General features: G+C 45.0%; 2 protein-coding genes across 8 annotated transcripts in view; one reads left to right on the top strand and one right to left on the bottom strand.

Moving 5' to 3' along the window:
- CFAP263 (cilia and flagella associated protein 263) overlaps positions 1-17,732 on the top strand; it is a 39,818-nt gene that overhangs the window by 19,499 nt on the left and 2,587 nt on the right. Inside the window, exons 8-10 of one of the 4 annotated variants that reach the window (XR_012374649.1) lie at positions 1,728-1,883; positions 2,859-2,987; positions 10,040-10,210. Coding sequence is in view for 3 of the 4 variants with exons in the window: in XM_025889195.2 (XP_025744980.2) it covers positions 1,728-1,883; positions 2,859-2,945 (243 nt within the window). In the remaining variant the exon portion in view is untranslated. Of the gene's footprint in view, positions 1-1,711; positions 1,884-2,858; positions 3,114-10,039; positions 10,211-17,732 lie in introns of those variants that run through there. The other 3 variants (XM_025889195.2, XM_025889188.2, XM_073880221.1) reach the window with 3 other exon arrangements.
- Positions 3,379-15,910, bottom strand: PRSS54 (serine protease 54). 4 transcript variants are annotated; one of them, XM_073880217.1, is made up of 7 exons: positions 15,781-15,910; positions 15,166-15,400; positions 14,937-15,028; positions 11,536-11,711; positions 8,038-8,292; positions 7,309-7,440; positions 3,379-3,923 (listed from the first exon to the last, which is right to left on the bottom strand). In XM_073880217.1, the coding sequence occupies exons 3-7, from the start codon at positions 14,992-14,994 to the stop codon at positions 3,387-3,389; spliced, it is 1,158 nt and encodes a 385-aa protein (XP_073736318.1). In that variant the 5' UTR covers positions 14,995-15,028; positions 15,166-15,400; positions 15,781-15,910; the 3' UTR covers positions 3,379-3,386. The 4 variants fall into 4 exon arrangements, with proteins under 4 accessions (XP_073736318.1, XP_073736319.1, XP_073736321.1 ...); XM_073880218.1 differs by having other exon boundaries at positions 15,166-15,403; positions 15,781-15,898; XM_073880220.1 differs by lacking the exon at positions 15,781-15,910 and adding an exon at positions 15,619-15,664.

Here is a 17,732-nt window from a genome sequence, read left to right as displayed (position 1 = left end):
GGAAAATGATGCAGCTGTTAAAAAGAGGGTTTTTTATGTGCTGATACAGCTGTGCTGATATTTATTGAGGGAAAAAAGTTGGAGGAGTAAAAGTGAATAGCATTGGCTACTCTTTGGACAAAAAAGGTAAATATATATGTTTATATGAGTGTAGATCTCTAGAAGAATATTCAAAACCTAAAAATAGTGCATGCTTCTGGGAAGAACTGTGTGGCTGGGGACAGGGTAGGATGGGAGATTGTCACTGTATACTTTTATACTGTTTAAATTGCACGTATTGCCTATTCAGAATAATTGTTAAAATGAAAAACGGGGTGCCTGGGTGGCTCAGTCAGCAAAGCGTCCCACTTGCCTTGAGATAGTGCCCAGTGACAGGCTTTGTCCTCAGTGGGGAATCTGCTTGAGATTCTCTCTCTCTCCCTCTGCCCCTCCTGCTCATGTACTCTCTCTCTCTCTAAAATAAATAAATAAATCTGTAAAATAAAATAAAAAGCAGAAGGACATTGCTAATTCAAAAAATCCACTCAATTAGGGGCACGTGGGTGGCTCAGTTGGTTAAGCGACTGCCTTCGGCTCAGGTCATGATCCCAGGATCCTGGGATCGAGCCCCGCATTGGGCTCCCTGCTCAGCCAGAAGCCTGCTTCTCCCTCTCCCACTCCCCCTGCTTGTGTTCCCTCTCAACGCTGTCTCTCTCTCTCTCTCTCTCTCTGTCAAATAAATAAATAAATAAAATCTTAAAAAAATCCACTCAATTAAAAGAAAAAGACTAAATTTTACTGAATGATTATTTTAAAAACAAAACTTGAAAAGACAGATTTCTCAAACAATTGAATAACTATTGATCTGGCAATTCTACTACTAGGTATATACCCAATATCACTGAAAGCATGAACTTGAAGAGATGTTTGTACACCCATGTTCATAGCAGCACTATTCATGATAGCCAAGGGGTAGAAGCAACCCAAGTGTCCATTGGCAGATGGAGAAGCAAAATGTAGTATATACATACAATGGGATATAATTCAACCTTAAATAGGAAGGAAATGCTACGTATGCTACAACACAGATAAACACTAAAGACATTATACTGGGTGAAATAAGCCAGTCACAAAAGGACAAGTATTGTATGATTCCACTTACACGAGGTACTTGAATGAAATTGATAGAGATGGAAAGTAGATGGGTGGTTGCCAGGACTTAGGGGAAGGGGTTCTGGGGAGTCAGTGTTTCATGGGTACAGGGGTTTAGTTTTGCAAGATGAAGAAAGTTGTGGAGGTGGATGGTGGTGAATCTCGTACAACACTGAGTATACTGAATGCCACAGAACTGCACACTTAAAAGTGGTCAAAATGGGAAATTTTATGTTACATATATTTTACAAAAAGACGGGAAAGTGAGTTGAGACTGGTCAAAGTGTTCTTAAGTACACAGTTTTCCCCCAGAAAACCCACCAAACCTAAGAAATCACAATAAGGAAAAACAAATTCCTTAATAAAGGAAGGACGGAAGAGAAAAAAGTATGTTTTAGACCACGCTTAGTGTTTCTGAGCTGGATGAAAACATCACCATTTGTTAAAAAAACAAAACAAAACAATCATCATGTTGAAAATTTCAACATTATTTTGAGAACTACATTGAAACTGGGGAGAGAGAGATGTCAGGGCCAGTAAGTCCCATAAGCCAGAACTGCCAGGATCTTTGGTTTAATAGGTCCTTCCCAACCCAGGACCGGGCCAAGGCCAAGGCTTTGAACCAGAAGCTCCGCAAACAGCTGGCCGAGTTCCGCACACCGCAGGTGATGCTGTACGTGCGGGAGAAGGTCTTAAATGGGGACCTGGAGAAGACCATCAAGATGTGGGAAAGGAAAGTGGAGATTGCAGAGGTAAGTCTCAGATAACCGCAGGACAGGCAATCTTTTATATCCTTCACATTCTTGTCTAGGGTTTTGCTTTTCAAGCTAAGAATACCAAAGTTTGGACACGTGATGTCTGTGCGAAATCCCAGCAGTCCCTTCAAGTCTGGCAGGAAAATGAAGGATACCCTTTTTTTTTTTTTTTAAGTTCCCTTTTCAGTGTTAGGGACAGGGTCTTTTCAGGTGATCAGGAAGAGACTCGGTAGTAATTGTGCGTTTTTAGTTGCTTGTTTTCTTAATGAATTCTGGAAGTTTCTGAATCCCTTCCCCCACCATTTGGTGATTTAGGGATTGATACTTTATACATGGAGAAGCCAGTTTTTTTTTTTAAATGAGATAATAATGGATTTTTAATACCACTCAGAACCCGATTCCATGCATTTACATAGTTGCCATGGGTCTTTCATTTTTGATAACCCCATAGCCTTTCTGTATGATACAGTGTGCTCAGAGCACCCTAGCCCCTCGTGAGTGCAGAAGAGAAACGGGAAACATGCAAAGGGTCAGAAAAAAGGAAAGGAAAGCACCAGGACTGCCACAAGCCGGGTTGCATACTGAGGACACTGGAGACATCAGCAGAGTAGCTCAGAAACCCAGGCAGGTCACTTTGGAAGCCTGGCGTTTTCACATCTAGACCCAGGCTCCTTTTCCCACAGTACTTTCTCCTGCTCTTCTCATGGCCACTTGGTGGCAGGGAGTGAATTAGGATCCAAACTTCGGCCCATCACATTTGGAGCTGAGAAGTAAGACCGCAGGAACCTGCAACCTCTCACTTCACTGAACAGAAACAAGCTCTTTGGAAGAGTCTTGCAGCCTGGCACTGCCCCACACAGACGCCTCTGCATCCTCGCAGGGCTAGATGCGGTTGCATTCTGAAAAATCACAATTGCTTTTTCCCAAATAACCTTCTCCCCACCCCCCCACCCCCTTTTTCCTTTTTTGCAGATGTCCTTAAAAGGCTACCGCAAGGCGTGGAATAAAATGAAAACCACCAATGAGCAGTTGCAGGCAATTTGCCCCCCTGAGAAATAGCCAGAGGGAGGCCACGGCTGCAGACCAGAGTGATCCATTAAAGTAATCAGCTCCTTTCCAGTCAAGGGGTCCTCTTACTGTTTCCTGTGCTGCTTGGTGTCCCCAACTCTCCAGCCGGGCACTTCCCTGGCCACATTTGCCCGTGGGGAGTGTTTGCACAGTCTGGGTCCTGGAACCGTTAACACTGAAAGAACCACAGGGCACTCTAATGGTTTGACACTTGTTAGCCCACATTTAGTTCACAAGCACAAAGGAAAGTGACCTTCCCGCATGTGGGAGTGGGACAGAGAAGAGAGAGCCAGCCCCTATGCACTGTGGGCCTGTCCGCGGCAGCCCAGGTGTGCCAACTATAAAAAAAAAACAGACACCAAAACAGCATGGTGGCTGCCTGACACTCAGCATTCTGAGCTTACTCTTCAGTTGGGAGGGTTAGCTCCTAGACTAGATATCATTGCAAAAGAAAACAAGCACAAAGGAAAACAAGATAATTTCTTGGGGCTGATGTAACCTGTTCTGACCTGAAATAGGCCCACTACCCTTACCAGCCTCCCCATAATAGTCATAGTAAGTGGGATCTACGGCCACAGCAGAAGACTTGCCTAATTCCCCTAACTCTTTCTCCTCAAGGTCTGGACTCTCTGTAGAGCTGTTTGTTGGGAATGTATATAAGGTGACCTTATTTTCTTCTTGCACGTCTGCTTGGGACCATTCACTCTGGCCCAGCCCAGAATGTTTCTTTGGTGTCACGATGATATGTGATGAGTAGCTGGAGAAAGGAAATGGTTCCTCCCAGGGGTGGAAGGAAGACAGAGGACGGCTGGTTTTCTTAGTCTTGGACATAATCCAGTCGCTATAGTCTTCCACCTTGATGTATAGAAATAGGCCAGGGCAATTCTCACCACCATGGGACAAGATTCCTCTCAGCACCCACATATTCAGTTGCTGTAGCTGGCACATCATCGGGTTTCCTGGGTCCCCCTGTGACAAAAGACAGAAGGCTTCAGGTCTTAGAAAAACTTGTTTTTTAAAATATATCCTTGTGCAATTTACTATTTCTTCTAGAAATGTTTTACACTAGTTCTCACTGGAGATGGGGTAAATTATAGGATACCAATTCCAAACTAGGCGGCCACTACCACAAATTCCAACAAGATTACTTTTTCTTTTATTATGCAAATTATTTGTAGGCTTCTGCAGTTTGGCTCTAGCTTCCTGGTTGCCATTTCATTTTCATGCCTCTTTGACTAAATCCTCACTCTCTTTTGGTTTCTCTTTCCTCAAATGTTGACTCCCCCCCTCCTCTTTCTGGCCTGGAATGCTCCCATTTTTCCTTCTCCTCTCTGCTTTGTTTCCATCCTTCATTTAATCTGCTCCCTCCTCCCCACACTCCTGCCAAGGTCGAGGTCAGAGTCACACTTCCCCTGGGAGCACTGGCCGGGCAGCTTCACAGCCTGGCCACCCTGACAACTGCCTGTCTGGGCCCCTGCTCATCAGCCCTGCCCACGCTCCCACAGGAAGTCCTCTGCCACTTGGCGATTCTGCCAGACCTTATCTCACTTTGAGGGAGTGCCTGGAAGCTTGGCACCCTTCCCCACATATGTGACCCTGGTGAGTCACCTACTGGTCTCCGAGTTAAAGTGCCTGTACCACATGCAGAGCTCCTAACACAGTGCCTGGCATACAGTCTGTATTCAGTATAGAATTAGTTACCATTATCCTGGTGTCTAGAAAAGGCCATCATTTTTAGGTGGAAAGCTGAGAAATACAGGAATAGTAACAAGACAATTGCTAGGTATAATTTACCTTACCTGCCCCACTCCAAGCCTCCCCTTAAGGGAATACCTGACCCCCCACTCCAGCCCTGTGGTCCATTTTGCCCCAAGAGGGGTTGTAAATCAAAGGCTAGACAGCCCCTTTGATTTGCGTGGTCTGCCTCTGTAGAAGGACGGGGCAAGCCCACATTGCTCTTGCTGCCCCAGGCTGCCATGGAGCAGAGGGAAGAGCTTTCATCCCAAGTTGTGGCTGGCAGTGAGAAGGACTGTTGAACCGGCTCCCATCTGCACCCGATCATGTCTGCCTGGGGCAGAGAGGTTCTCGGGCCAAGCATGGCCTGGTCGCCTTTCCTGTCACCAGTCCCACCCCCAGTTTACTTTAGCTGTGGTTTCATAGCTTGAAGAAGAAAAACGATGCAATTTAGGACAAATGGTTTGATGAATGACTGTGTAACAGACCTGCCCGGCTGTGGCATGGTTTTGCAAGTCGCCATTCCACCCTGGGGGTAGAATACACTGCTTTTCTCTTCCTCATAAGCTGTGGGACAGGACTTCTGAAGCCCAAGCAGCTGAGAGAAGTAGTACAGGGGCTCCTCTGGAGCAGCCCCACCTTATCTCCCAGGGGAGCAGCCCCAGCTTAGAGGGGCTCTTTCATTGTGTGATCCTCAACCTTGACATTGAATGAAAGCCCTAACAGTTGTGGGGAAAAGGGAAGAGGTGAATTCACAGTGATTCTGCTTTGGGTTGGGTTTCTGGGGACCCATTAGGCAGATACTGGACTTGGGTGATTTATTCTACCACCATCTACATATTTGAATGACTTTGAGGATCTCTGGACACTAGAACACTTTTCTGAGAGAGGAAAGGATCCTAGGTAGACAAGTCACTGTTGGTCTGATCCAGTTTGCAAGCACAGTTCAAAAACAAAGGACTGCCTGCAGGGGTGCTCCAGGTAAAAACCAATAGATAAAAACCAATCTGAACTTTGTAGTTAGATTTAAAGAGGTAATCATTTAGAGTATGAGCAGCTTACCATATTCCTTTGAATCTAAGATGCTCTTGAAAAATGAACATCTTTGGAATGAGATGTGTCTTTTAATTGGTTGGAGGCAGCATTTTCTCTCTTGATATTCCATTAAATAATGGTGCATTCTACAACTGACAGCATCTTAGGTTTGATGAAATAAGGTGCTGGATCGATGGAATGGCTAATAGGATTTTGATAAATAGCTATGTTTTCTACTGTATTTTAACACATTATCTACTTTAAAAAGTTGTTAGTCTTCCACCTGGTAGAGAGTCCAGTACAAAGTAGGCACTCAGGGGTGTGTGGGTGGCTCAGTCTGTTAAGTGTTAAGATCCCAGGGTCTTGGGATCGAGCCCTGAGTCAGGCTCCTTGCTCAGCGGGGAGTCTGCTGCTTCCTCTGCCTCTCCCCCCTCCCCCGCCCCCACTTATGCTCGCTCGCTCGCTCGCTCTCTTGCTCACTCTCTCTCTCTCAAATAAGTAAATAAATCTTAAAAAACAACAAAGTAGGCACTCAATAAATGTTGAACCAACTTTGGAAAGGCAAACTTACTGCCTAATGAAAGGCAGTCCTTCACACATTTGCAATAAAATTACTTTTAGAAAGAATTGTCCCCTCTCTCTAAAATGCTTTCCTTAGGGCGCCTGGGTGGCTCAGTTGGTTAAGCAACTGCCTTCGGCTCAGGTCATGATCCTGGAGTCCCAGGATCGAGTCCCACATCGGGCTTCCTGCTCAGTGGGGGGTCTGCTTCTCCCTCTGACCCTCTTCCCTCTCATGCTCTCTCTCTCATTCTCTCTCTCTCAAATAAATAATAAAATAAAATAAAATAAAATAAAATAAAATAAAATAAAATAAAATGCTTTCCTTAGATCATCTGGAAAAAAAATTTCCCCACCAGGGAATCCTGAAAGTTACTTGAAGGAGAATAGATGATCAGCACCTTAGAAATTTTGGAGTGGAAGAAAGAAACTGCCTGGAAATCTGGTGGACCTATGTTCTCATCCTTACTGTAACATTAACTGTGTGACCTCTGTAAACCACACCTCCTCTGGGTATGGACATGAGGGAGCCTGGGCCAAGGGTTTGTGAATTCCATCCATTTTGCTGAGGCAGTAGAACAACCACATCTATACAGCCCTCATCCGGATGAAGGGCAGGGCTTCTTACAGAAAAAAACTTCAATAACTGATGAGCAATAGCATCAGAGTCCAGGTTCCATAGAAGCTGAATACAATGACCCCACCCTGTGGACATACCCGAAGTATATCTGCATGCATGGTTTGGACTCACACTTTCAAACTTTTAGCCAGTGAGAAACACCTATGACTTAGACATGCTTAATCATGTCACATTGAAAATAGTGACTGTTTAGTCCATTCAGTGGATTTTTATTGAGCATCTGCTGTCTGCCAAGTGCTGGAGACAGCCTTGAATCCCAAGTGCCAGTCCCTGCCAGTCCCTCATGGAGTTCAGCACGCAATGAGGGAGAGTCTCCCTTCTCCCACCTCCCTTGAAGTGACCACTGCTTACTCTCAGCCTTTAGCTTTTATTCCATCATGTTCTTACCAAGCAGACAGCATCGGTTTCCTGCTCTATGTGATTGCCACATCCTGTTTTCTCGATTTTGTGTAAGGGACACAGGTCGATGTCTTTCACGGAGATTTTCCTCAGGATACTCATCGTCATGTGATTTCCTGTCTGGACCATGCAACAGAGAGCCAAGAATTATTAACAAGAATACATTGCCTATATGTCAACTCAACTACAGCTCACATATCCAGATGGGAACGAGTAGAAAATGCTCTCATAAACCCCTTTTCCTTATAGAAATTAGAACCTGTGTCTGAGTTTTTCTGAAAACTACCTTTGCTTTGAACTTGAATGTGAAAATCAAGAACATAGTCCACCCTTCTTCCACATCTACGGAGAATACATTTCCTTGTTCATTTCCCAAGAATAAAAGAAAACAAGGATGGCTTAGCCAACAGGATAATCAGCTCCAGTTCAGGGAATAATATCCCCTGCCCTCCCCCCCCATAACTGTACTCATTTCAGGCTCTTTGCTGCCTACGTACTTCTAATTTTGGTGTAGGACTAGAAGAAAAGGGACCAAATGTAAGAATGGCCACAAAAAAGGCAAGCATTACAAATCTTGACTGATTACATGAAGTTTCCAGCCCAACTCCAGAACCTTGAGCACCCTGAATTATTAAGATAAGCCCTAGAATGGTTCATCCAAGTCACCCCCTCCGCCAGCACACACACAGCCTCCTCTAGGAGAAGGCAGGCATTAACTGCAGATGTGGGATTCCATCCTGCCACCCAGCAGTTCCGCAAGGCTGGGGGCATGTTCAGCTTTCTGTCGAGGAAGCAGATGGGCTGGATCAGGTTGTTGAACCCTATCGCCGTGTCTGTCCTCAGGAGGGCTATGTTATTTGTCATGGTTTTATTATCAAAATCCTCATGGATGATGATGGTGTTGACTGGATACTCTTCATGAGCAATCACTTTGGCATCCATCTTAGCTATGCCAACTATAACAATGACGTCCTTCCTAGAGAGAGAGAGTGAGCAAGGGAATCTTGAGAAACCTAGGCGCGATGGAAGAGTCACCCTTCCCTGTTTCCATATTTATTTATTTATTTTTTGCTTGGAATACTCATCCAACTCATTTTTTCTGGGCTAATTTTTACTGACCCCTTTGGACCCAGTGCCTAGGAAATCTTTTCTGAACCCCTAGGCTTGTGTCCTCCTTTGTGGGCCCACAGCATCTTGGGAATCCTCTATCTGAACCTCATTTGTCCCACCACCCAAAGATAATCTGTTAAGTTATGGCTGATTATCTTTTTTCATGCTTTTTCCATGTTTGTTTTTTTTTTACGTAGTCATTGTTAAGCCCAAAATGTAATCTTGACTCTTGATTTTAGCACTTAACATTTTTACATAAACATCTTTTCGTATTAGCTACTCTGTAAATACTCTTCAGAGAAATTCCGATTTTAATAATGATGGAGTTCATTTTGGGTGTTTTCCTTTTCTCGTCTTGGGAACCACCCAAGGAACCACAGCAGAGTCTAAGAGGACAGTCCAGAGAGAAACTGAGGATGTAGTCGTCTTCCATGAAATTATAACTCTTAAGATGAAGGCCAGAACAAAAACTCAAACTTCCCAAATTTGTCAGAAGAGACATACAAAACAAAACAAAGGTGACAGAGTGAAAAGAAAACCAGAAGCAACAAAAGCAGAAAACATAACCTGAAATAAAAACAAGAAGCAGGAGTTTCATTCCTACCATCAGTTCAGAAGAGAAGAGCACGAAGTAAGACAGGCTGTTAGTGATGAGAAAGAATTCAGTCTACAGTGAAAACATCATAGTCATAAACATCTATAACACATGACATAATGTTCACAAAGGGAACACTCCAGGAAATAGAAAAAGCCAGATGCTTGTTCATGATAGATTTTCACTTACCTTTAGCAGCCTAGGACAGATCAAGGAGATTACCTCCCCAATATTATATATTAAATTGTACACCAAAGACAGAGAATGAAATTTGAATTTTAACTGCAGAAAATATTCACATGGATCACATATAGTAGACCACAAGGACAACCCCAACAAATTCCTAAATAGATCAGATCACCATGTAGTATAACTCAAAATTCAATAATGCCAGAAGACAAAACAGACAAAACACCCCTCTACCTGGGTATTTAAAAACTCTGTCTTTAATAAAACCCTGAGGCAAAGGGAAAATCAAAACCAAAACAAACCAGATAGAAAATAGCAATAATGAAAACACTCCATGGAAAGCAGAACCTTTCTGGAAGGCTCGTTGGCAACAGCTACCAATATTTGGCCCAGTCTTTCCACTCCTGTGTTATTCATGCTACAGTATATTGCATGTGTGTGAAATAACATATGTACAAGTATATCGACGGCAGCATTTTTTTGGTACTAATAAAAGATCGGAAGCAACCCAAATTTCCATTAATAGAGGACTCTGCAATTATAGTAGATCCATCTTGGGATACTGCGCAGCTGATAAATGTGGGAGCTCTCCGGGTAACGGCCAGAAAAGATGGCTCAACATTCCTGATAGAGTGAAAAAGGCTACAAGTGTAACATTGTGTTGGTGTGCTACCAGCTGTATTGGGGTTGTTATAGACTGAACTGTGTCCTGCCAAATTTGTAGGTGAAGCCCTAGCCCCAAAGGTGGCCGTATTTGGACAGAGAGCCTTTAAGGAGGTAATTAAGTTTAAATGGGCTCCTAAGTGTGGGGCTCTAATCCAATAGGTCTGGTGTCCTTATAAGAGGAAGCAGAGACCCCAGGAGTACACGCACTGAGGAAGGGCCATGTGAAGACACAGCGAGAAGGCAGTGGTCTGCAAGCCAAAGAGAGAATCTTCAGGAGAAACCAGTCCTGCTGATCTTGGACTTGATCTTGGACTTCTGGCCTCCCAAATGGTAAGAAATAAATATCTCTTGTCTAAGCCACCCTGTCTGTGGCATTTTGTTATGGCAGTTCTAACAGATTAATACAGGGGGAAGGAAAATTCTTTCTCTGTCAATAGATGTAAGAATCAATATAGATAGACCTATAGGTATATAGATATCCATAAATGCATTAATTAAGGAAGAATATTCAAGAAACTGATGACGTGACTATGGCTTAAGGGAGGGAGTTAGTCTCTGAAGGCCAGGGGAAAGAAGGAGTTGCTTTTCCTTGTATACCCTTTGCTTCCTCCTGAACATTATACTATGTATATGTATTTTCACTTAAATGCATGTATTTTCAAAAAATAAATGCATGTATTTTCAAATAATATAAATCATAGGTGTGAAAAATTCAGCAGCTGTACAATATTCCATTAAGGGTTTATACTATTATTTAGCCAAGAATAGTAATTATAATCTCTCCCCCATACTTAGTGTATATACATTTATACACGTATAAGGCATGTAAACAGTATATATATATATATGTAACTATACATATTATATACTATGTATTATATGCTATATATGAAAGAGTAACTATAATTTATTTATCCATGATAATTGGACATTACATTTCCAGTGTTTTGTGTGTAACAAACCGTCCTATGAACTTTGTGCATAAAACTTTTCCAGTGGTTGAAGTTATTTCCTTAATGTTGATTCTCAAAAGTGAAATCATTGGGTCAAAAAGTAAGATGTTTTACAAAAAAATTATTCCTTTAATAATTTTTGGGTTTTTTTCCCTGGTTTACAAGAATGCATATTTACTGTATAGAATTTGAGGAATAGAGAAGTTCAAAGATGAAAATAGAAATCATGTGCATTCTGAGCATCCAGAGATAAGAGCTCTTAAAGTATTTGCGTATTTCCTTCAAGTCTTTTCTCTGTGTACCTATATTTGTGGCAGACACATTGTTAAGGCTTGAGATTAAGTATTTTAAGGTACAGGCTCCTATCAATTCACTTAACAAGACTAGAGTAAGGACCTCTAGTATCAGGAGTCAGTACCTGTGATTGCACTAAAATGGGAATGGATATCCTTCCTGCGGAGGATGGAGGAACAATCATTTCACCTTGTAGTCCCCAACGCAGAGAACACATTGGACAGCATGACTTTGGCAACTGGTGATTTTAAGACCCCAAGAGTCCTGGCAGAGCAAGCGCCGAGCCAGTAAAAAGCCCTGTTGCCCTGTTACGAGGAATCCACCTTCCAGGCCTCCCCAAGATGAGCAGGAAAAGGTCCCTCCACCCCTACCCCCAGGGGACTGGGTAAGTCCCAAAGGCAGGGGTACTGGCCTGTTCTGCAAGACGGATGCGATGCTGATGATCCAGAACTCACTAAGGATGCTGCCAAAAGCCAGGTGGGTGTACTGGGAATCCTGCAGCGACACCACCCATGGGAATTCCTTGTCGTTGACCAAACCTTCCTCAGAAATTTCCATAACGTTGGTTTTCTGAATGCCACAACCTGCAGGGAAGGTGTGTGGGGCCTCACCATTGGGGCAAAGATCAGACCTCAGGACCCCCTTTCCTGCTGGTTCCCCACTCCTTCTGGCTCTCCATCTTGGTCGCCACTAACTCTGCCGCCGCCCCTTCGTTTCTCTTCCTAGTGGGTCTTCTTCGCCATATAAGATGGTTGATGACATCTTTGAGTCTAAAAATAACCTTAGACTATCGATAATCACTCTCCTCTGTTGGGCACTTAGCAGCACACTTGAGTCAGTATCTGAAAACTTTTATGTACATCAGTGGTTCTCAACATGGTCTGGCACCTCTGGAAGTCAAGACCCTTTCCAGGGTCTGCAAAATTTAAACTGTTCTCATAAGAACACTAAGACAGTATTTGTTTTTCTCACCCTCATTCTCTCACTGGTGTGCAGTGGACTTTCGCAGAGGCTGCATGATGTCATCACTCACGGCTAATAACACGTGTGAGCCTGTGTATTCTTGTGTTTTATAATTTTCCAGTTTTTAATTGCTAATATGGTAAAGATGGGAAGATACAGCCTCATAACAAAAATTCTTTGGGGGGTCCTCAATAATTTTTAAGAGTATAAAGGGGTCTGGAGACCAAAAAGTTTGAACACTGCTGATATATACTACTTCATATAATTCCTCCAACACAACTGGAGGTGGACACTGTCATTCTCCATTTACAGATGAGAAAATCGAGTTCTAGAGCTGGTAAGCACTGTCCAAGTTACACAGCTGGTAGGATACAAGGCTGGAATTCAAACTCCATACACCTTCAACCCCTCATAGTCTCTGTTCTAGCCACATTTCACATCCTCGGATTTGCCCTTGCTGTTCCCTTCCTGAGCAGTTGGCATGCGAGTCTCCCGCATGTCTGCTTTGCTTGCCAGTGTACCCCTAGAGGCTACTACAGTGCCTGGCCCACAGTAAGTGCTCACTAAATCACCTGGTGAATGAACAAAAGTGTTTTGCCATATCAAGCACTTCCTGAGGTCTTGTCATCAAGGGGTTAAAAGGCCCCACCAGATGGAGGCTGTATCTGACCCATTCAGGCCAGCTTGGCCTTTGACTCCAAGCCCTCAAGTGAGTTGCCTCCAACCGGGCAGTCTCTTGGGGAGTCTGGACTTTGTTTCAAATGAGAGTTAAATGTTGACTAAAGTTTTAAATAATATTCTCCCCCTGCCAGGTCTGGTTTCACCCGAGATGCTGTATTGCCCTGTATTTAAAAAAGCGGTCCATATTCCTAGAATCATGGAGAGTGTAACCATGATATAGCAGGCAGGACCCTTGAAGCACAAAGCCCTAGGCTGGGTGAGCCAAGCCTCCTACTTTCCAGGCACCATTACGGGATGGCATACACATGGAGTGTTTTGCTCTCCTTGGCTGCTGACTTCCTTCCTGCCCTGTGTCTTCCCTCCCATGCCATATGCTCTGTCCGAAGAGTCCCCGAGCCCAGCCTCCTTATTGGACCTAGAGGTGCCTGCCTCATCCTCAGTATGCAGAGTGGAGTGCAGGGGTTCTCAACCTGCTTGCATGTTTCATTCATGTGCTGCCCAGCACTTCCCAGGCCCCTGCAGATGGGGCCTGGGCACTGGCATTTGAAACAGCCTCCCCAGGTAGTTTCTAATGTGTGTTCAGGATTGAGAGCCACTAGTGTTTTGGGAGAGCCCTGGATGCAGTGTCCCACATACTGTTGGCCCCTGTGCTCTGAGACCTGGGACAAGCCACTTCACTTATCTGGGCCTCAGTTTCCGCCCCCCCCTTTTTTAAAGAGTTTATTTATTTATTTGACAGAGAGATAGAGAGAGAGTACAAGTAAGCAGAGAGGCGGGCAGAGAGAGAGAGCCCGATGCGGGGCTCGATCCCAGGACCCTGGGATCATGACCTGAGCTGAAGGCAGCCACTCAGTTTCCTCTTTTGAAATGTGTGGTAACACACCTCTTGGAGTTGTAAAGATCACATGAGGTGAGGTTATGGGAAGGTGCTTTGCAAATTGTATCCTCATGACTGATAATACTAAACCCAAGGCAGGATTTTTTTTTTTTTTAATGTAAACCACTACTCTGGTTGCTGTTTATAAATCCCAAACCACAAGTACTCAGTACTTGTTTCTAAATCGGTGGCCCTGGGTGATGGTGTGACGTGGTGGGCACCACTAGCCTACTATGGGTCAGATCATTGGTGGCTACGTTTTCAGCCATTTATTCAATTCATGGGACATTGCAATGTCTAGTGAACAAGGTATGAATCTTACCAACCCAACAAGAACCTACAGGTGGGTGATGACTTTTGCTTTCTCAAAGCTCTAGTTGGCTAGTTTATTTGACATTATAAAACCCTTGTATATAATGAGGAAATCTGACCCAGAGATGAAATGTTTGCCCTGGGTCACTTGCCTGAGGCTTTTAAAGAGGGAGGAGAGGTGCTTTGTGTTTTGTGCGCATCCCTTGGTCTCTTTGGGGCTGCAAGGAGGTGGAGTAGGCTAGGAAGGTAGGGAGTTCTCCCCTTGATGTGTGTGTGGGGGGGGGTGGAGGGAATTGGATGCTCTGTCATGTCTCCCATCTAACTCTGGGAAGATAGGACAGAGCCAGCTGGGGTGGCAGCCAGATATGACAGAGCTTGCTTGAGTCAGGTGCCCCCTCTCCACCTGTCCCTTTCCAGGCTGGAATCTTAGTCCTGGACAACCTGGAGGTTAGGGAAGGACTGAGGCCCCAGCAGTACCTCCTTGCTCCTGGGTCCAGCCCTGCAACTGAGGGTCAGTTTAGCAATACACTCTTTTGGTTTAAAGAGAAAAGGTTTCATTGGAACAACAATGCTGAAGTAGAAACAGGGAGGGCATGGTTCCCAAGTGTGCCAGATGCACCGCAGGCCGCCCGCCCCCCAGGCATGGGGAGGACATCCCCCACCTGATGGTGCTTGGGGGATGAGCCCCAGGAAGAGCAGGGGGGCATTCTGAACAGGCCTTTCAGTAGCCTAAGACTTATCTTCCTAAAGACACTCTTGCTGGAGGATCAGCTGACATCAGACTGCTGAAGCCAGTCGCCTACATCCATGCCCCATGGTCCCCTTCTTTGCCTGATTCCCACCACCCATGCAGAGCACTGTGAGTCATCTTCCCCCTGGGTCCCTCTCTGGACATCAAGGGCCTTTTCCTGGACAATTCCCCCTGCCATGTGATACGAGCCGCTGAAGTCCTTATGGAAGAAAGAAGCACACTCACTGGCAGAAGAGTGAGAGACACAGAGCAGGACTAAGAGCATCCCTAGCATCTCTGCCATCCCCAAAGCGAACCGCAGTGGACACCATGGGCAGCTGTGAAAACACAACATCCAAAGGCACAGGCTTTTCCTCTCCTCCCCAAAGTGGTGACTCCCTCCCCCACCCCCAGCATCAGATGCCCTGCCTCTTTCCTTTCCCCTGATGAAGCTTCCAAGACGTGGGAAACAGACCTGTCACATCCCAATTGCTTGGTTCCGTGCAGTGAAGAGCTCTGGGATCAGCTGTCCAGCGCTGATATTCTTAGGATTGGTAAGGTGGCCCACGGAGAGGAGGTAGCCCAACCTTGTCAGTTTTCTCTTCGATCCAGCCAGGGTCCCCGGGCTTCCCAGAGCTTGGGGTTCAGAAAAGGGTTGTTTTTTGACTCATGGAATTCGACCCTTTTCTTAACTCTGTAGCCATAAAATGCTGCTGAAAGGAAAAGCAGGGTTTAGTGCAAGCTCACCCCCACTTTTGCCCATCCTACTACCCTCAGAAGGGCTTAAATAATGCTGGGATTTCTTTTAACTACTGAGAGCTTGTACTTTTACATAGTAACTGCCCAACATTTAGCTCAGTTAATTTGCACAATAACCCTGTGAGGTAGACAGGATCACTCTCCCCATTTTACAGATCCAGAAACTGACATTTGGACACTGAGAAGCCTGCCCAAGGTCACACGACTGCCAAGTGGTAGAGCTGGAATTTGAATGGGAGTCTGAGTTCAAAGCCCACGTGTGTCTCATCATCTGCCATACCACCAGGCCCACCCTTGCCTCAAACAATGCACAATAGCCATTCTCAGTCACCAGGTTCCACTCATGACACTGGATGTTTCTTGTCTGGATGGCTCTCAGAGTCTTCTGTGAACTGCTACTGCCAAAGGAGAAGTGAACTCACTCTGACCTTACACAGCAGAGCTCAACAGAGGGATTCCTTCTACCACCTTGGGAAGAATGTTCCATTGTGGCATCATAATTACCATGGTGTCACCAAGGAAACGTCTAGACATGGAGACCTAGGAGGAGCCAGGATGAAAAGCCTGTTTGTTTCCTAAACTTGGCAGGGCTCTTCTGGAAGCCTGGCTTTCCCCAGGCCTGGCCAAGAAGACATCCCTTTTGCTAGACCACAAAGCCCTGTCCATGTGGCCATGGTCTATCTACCGCTTCAGCACCCGCCCTGTGTCTACACGACTTTGTCACACTGGATGGAGGAAGCCCACGACTAACCTGGTTTGGTTTTTCCAAACCCCGTGAGCATTCTGACACTCCTGGTGTGGTTTTCTAGGGCTCAGTTTCCCTTAGCCTTTCAGCTTGCAGGTCCAAGAGAAGCCACCAGACTGGCTCTGCCAAACCACGGGGCTAGATGGGATGTGCACTCTGGCCACGTTAGCAGCTTTGGTTTCAGCACAAATGCCAGTACCCGAGAGAAGTGTTGGCAACATCGTGGTAAGATGTAACTCCATGGAATCAGAGGGCTCACAGGTTGCTTGCTGGCTCAGTTGCGTGAAAGATATTTATTGGATGAGTAGGTGAATGGCTGATGGAAGGAAAGATGGCTGGTTAGAAGTGAAGCCTGACTCAGGAAGGAGTCACCGTCTCTTTCCCCTCGAGATTCCCCTGACGTCCTGCATGCCTCACAATAATCTGTCACGTTTAACACCGAGCAATGGTTGGCTTCTGCTGGAGAAGAACAGAATGGGAAAGATTTGGAGCAGTGGGAGATTTGGGAGTTGACCCTTCAGTCTGGTACACATCGCAGGTGTCAAAACACTCTCACATGTGTTTTCTCGTTCACGATGCACAATCACCCCGCCAGGATGAAGGAATTACATGAGCTTTCCCCATGTGAACATGGTGGCTCAGAGTGGGAAAGTCACTTCCCTATAGCCACACATCTGGAAAGTGGCCGGGCAGGACTCCAACCGAGATCCCTCCAACTCCAGGATTGTGAGCTGTGCCCAAGTATGCGTTTCTCAGCCTGGACCTTGTGCTGCCTGATAGGGGACTGAAGCAGAAGCGGTGATTAGGGCAAAGCCAGGGGCTGCTCTTTGAGAGTGGAGATGCTGAGGGTAATGTACAAGACTCCGGCTCTCTCCCAATTCCTCTTTAATTCCTGCCTGAAAAGAAGCCACGTGGAGGCCACCAGAAACATTCACTCTTAACAGGCACGATCTAGCATAACTTGATAATGATAAAGGCTCAGAATCTTGCAGGGGCCCAGCAGACTGTGTGAACAGAGGACCTCAAATCTTCAGCCTCTCTGGGTCACTTAATGCAGACCCATAAACTTTAGGTAAACTTTTAAAGGACCCATCACCATTTTGTAAATAACTATTTAATTCTTTAAAGTTAATAATAATGATGGTAATAATAGTTTTGTATCTTGGAGAGGAAATTCATTTGCAGTCTTACACCATGGGCTGCATATCCAAGATTGTGACAACATGAAACACATGTAGTTTCTCAACGGGTCACTTTCTATTTTTACTCTTTATTTTTATGAAGTTAGAAAACCCTAACTCTCAGTTAAAGGACATCTGAAGTTGCAGCAAGTTCTGGAAACTCTGGCAGATAGTTCTGGTTATTCGGATTGACTGAGGACTCCAAAATCATGGAGAGATTTTTTTCACTCTGCTGATGATTGCCCTCAATTATTCATGGGCCTGCCCCTCAAGCTCAAAACCTGGGGTGTTGAAAATTTCTTCTGAGTAGTTTTAAAGTTTCATCCTAGGCGATAGTGATGGTTGGATTTCTAAATT

Source organism: Callorhinus ursinus, unplaced genomic scaffold, assembly GCF_003265705.2.
Source record: "Callorhinus ursinus isolate GAN/ISIS: 27379988/994484 unplaced genomic scaffold, GSC_fseal_2.0 scaffold37, whole genome shotgun sequence".
Taxonomy (NCBI): domain Eukaryota; kingdom Metazoa; phylum Chordata; class Mammalia; order Carnivora; family Otariidae; genus Callorhinus; species Callorhinus ursinus.
Note: the sequence above shows the minus strand (reverse complement) of the source record. Positions and strands in the feature narration are given on the sequence as shown.

Coding starts and splice junctions, on each gene's coding strand:
- PRSS54 (XM_073880217.1), bottom strand. CDS start 14,994: ATGGCAGAGATGCTAGGGATGCTCTTAGTCCTGCTCTGTGTCTCTCAC. Junction 7,441..8,037: donor GATGGAATCCCACATCTGCA/GTTAATGCCTGC, acceptor TGCATGGTCCAG/ACAGGAAATCACATGACGAT. Junction 3,924..7,308: donor AAACCGATGCTGTCTGCTTG/GTAAGAACATGA, acceptor CTTTTGTCACAG/GGGGACCCAGGAAACCCGAT.